Here is a 2963-nt window from a genome sequence, read left to right as displayed (position 1 = left end):
CCCCGTATTGACTCGGAGTCCAGGTGCAGTGAACTGACTCCTTTCAGCCTCTTGCACTCGAAACATCCTTTTTTTTTTCTTCTTTTTAATTGCACAGATATCATGACAGATGCCAAGAGGAAGCTAAATTTACATCTGGATTATGGCATTTCACTGCAGCTGTGCTCATTCTGCAAAGGACACGAAGGTAAACGCTCATCATGTGTCATCTATTTATCCATCGACGTGTGCTTGTCAGGAAGGGAAGCAGGTTTTCTGTTGTTTTTTTTATTTAAAAACATTAGATTAACCCCCCCCCCCCCCCCCCCCCTCTCCTCACACCTCACGTGGTTTTCTGGGTTAAATCTCGGTCAATGACACAGATGCCACTGACCTATTGAGCCTTTCAGCTCTTTTCAGAGAAAATGAAACGTTATCTTCGACTATTATTTTCAACTCGTGAAATTTAAGAGTTGTACTCGCCCTTAGAATTGCAGTGTTTTTTCAATGGGAGATTGTCTCTTCGGGGATTTGTCAGACAACCCAATCCGCCTGTGAACTTCACCGTTTGCTTGTTGTCTGTAACTCATTTATCTTCCGGATTGTGTTGGACACTATATTTAAGGGGGGAGATATTTGCACGAAGCCAGACACGGTCCTTGTTCTTCTGAGAGGTTCTGTGGGTGAGAACAACAGATACAACTAGAGTAAGTGGCATTAATTCATCTTTAAAAAATGTAAAACAACTTATTTTGATACTGCAGAAATATGTCATTTTATTATCTTTTCTTTATTTTTATAAATACCAACAGCTCAGTTAGAGATCGCAGGTCTCAAGCTCCAATATCGTCTGCAATCATGATCAAATTGGTAATGTATAACTCTGTATAATGTCTATAAAGTTTTATATATGCACAGTTTGTCATATTCTGTAACCTTTCTAAATCCATATTTTCCCTCATATAGTTGAGTGTGGCGCTTGTTGCAGGATTGGTTTTCGGTAAGTTTATCTCATCACCTGCAAAGACCATGATCATTTGTACAATATATTGATGGCTTTACAATGTACGGGCACAATCACAAATATTGAAACATTGTTCTGATTATCTTGACCAGAAAGCAACCAGCAGATACTGAAACCCAATTTAGTGAAACCACTTCCTACAAGTAAGTATCGTCTTTGTCTCACGTCTGATGTGGAGCAAAATTTGTGACGAAAAAAAGCTCATCAGCTGTTGTTGAATGCAGAAAACCAAATTTATGTCAATATTAAATCATTTTGAGTTGCAAGGTTTTTTTCCCCCCAACATATAAAGTACAAACTAAATGATTCTGTGGTTCAGTTTGCACAGAACGGTCTGACACACCCATTTCTTTGTTTTTACCTCCATCCAGAATTACCCTGCGTCTATCTAACCCACATCCGTGAGAACCTTCAGAATCTCTTTTTTTTGGACATTTCACAATAACTTTGCAATTACAGGAAACTTACAAACGACTTATCTCAAATGAAATACCTTGTTCCAGAATGCTGGACGAACTGGTTTGACAGAGATGACCCCTCTGGAACTGGAGACTGGGAAACCCTCTACAATCTTCGTATTGAGAACCCAGGAAAGATCTGCCCCGAACCAATCCAGATCGAGGCCACGACTCTGTCTGGGGTCAGTGTGGCTGCAGCCGGGGATGTGATTTTTCAGTAAGTATTATGCAATTAGCCTTTAGATACGTTATTTAACTTTTGTGTTTTGTCTTGATAAGCATACTGAACTGAAAAAAAAAAACGTTTTTAAAAAGTTGATTTTACTGTTCATGTTTTTTGTGGTTAGTTTTTATATAGCTACTCAGTTTAGGGATAGTTGCAATCAGCCATAACAAAACTTGGTTGCTGGACAAAACAATGATTCAAACTTAGGAAGTTTTGATTAATTCATATAAAAGGACAGGACCGTAAAATGTTCAGATGTGGGTTAACTTCAGATCCGTACAAAGTGGATCAAAAATTCAAAAAATCACAAGTCCAGGCACTGGCACTGTTGCATCCACTCGATCGTTTGTAGTAAATATCTCTCTTTGTTTGTGTTGTCAGAAACGACGCATCTTCAGGATTCATCTGCAGAAACCAGGACCAGACGCTCAAGAAGCAGTGCAACGATTATCGCGTTCGCTTCAGCTGCCATCCCCCGTTCTGCGGTGGAGGTACTGTGTGAGCACGCTCCACACGTGCAGTGTTAAGTTGTTTCCCGCCGTGCAGTCGTGACGTCTCTTGTTTACTCGCTTTCTGCAGCGTGCTGGACCAAGTGGTACGACCGGGACTCTCCCACTGGGACGGGGGACTGGGAGCTTTTGAGTAACCTGAAGGCAGAAAACCCAGGACAGATCTGTGACAACCCGATTTACATCGAGGCTGTTACCACTGACACCATGACCCCAGCCATCAGCACAGGGGAGAACTTCTACGCGTAAGTTTCTCTCATAAGAGAAGAGAGATAGGAATTTATATGTGGTAATTACTGACCATCAAACAAAGTTTCCTAATCATCATGATAAACCGCCACAGAGCTGCTGCTTAAACAGTGAATGGAAACTTTGTAAATGCACATTTACATTGGAGAAGATGACATTTTAATGAGGCCCAGGAGAAAACCAGCCAATAGGCACCATATCGTCTGAAACTTTTAAACCGAGCTAAGCCCATAGCTCACCTACTTACACTTACTGTGTGGTCTGAGGGGCAAGAAACATGACCACACCAAAAAAATCGTTGGTCAAGAAATCATTTTAAAGCAAGAAAGAAAAAACTGATTTCTGGATATTTTACTGATTCATCAACTGCTTGGATTCCTTTTTCAGCTACAACCCAACTGTGGGGTTCGTTTGCCGAAAGGAGGACCAGAAATCCGGCCAATGCCTCAACTATAAAGTGCGGTTTGGATGCCAATGCCCGTGATTCTACAGCAACACCGAGGTGCGGCGGCGAGAGA

General features: G+C 41.3%; 1 protein-coding gene across 1 annotated transcript; it reads left to right on the top strand.

The window, feature by feature from the left end:
* Window positions 1-609: 609 nt before the first annotated feature.
* LOC117758247 lies at window positions 610-2963 on the top strand. Its single transcript, XM_034579765.1, has 10 exons — window positions 610-686; window positions 792-849; window positions 946-979; window positions 1096-1175; window positions 1209-1242; window positions 1285-1404; window positions 1507-1678; window positions 2069-2178; window positions 2267-2441; window positions 2833-2963. Exons 2-10 carry the CDS (start codon window positions 838-840, stop codon window positions 2927-2929), a joined length of 834 nt encoding a protein of 277 aa, XP_034435656.1. The 5' UTR covers window positions 610-686; window positions 792-837; the 3' UTR covers window positions 2930-2963.

This window comes from Hippoglossus hippoglossus, chromosome 24, assembly GCF_009819705.1.
Source record: "Hippoglossus hippoglossus isolate fHipHip1 chromosome 24, fHipHip1.pri, whole genome shotgun sequence".
Taxonomy (NCBI): Eukaryota; Metazoa; Chordata; class Actinopteri; order Pleuronectiformes; family Pleuronectidae; genus Hippoglossus; species Hippoglossus hippoglossus.
The sequence above is the reverse complement of the archived record's forward strand: the minus strand, read 5'-3'. Positions and strand labels throughout refer to the sequence as shown.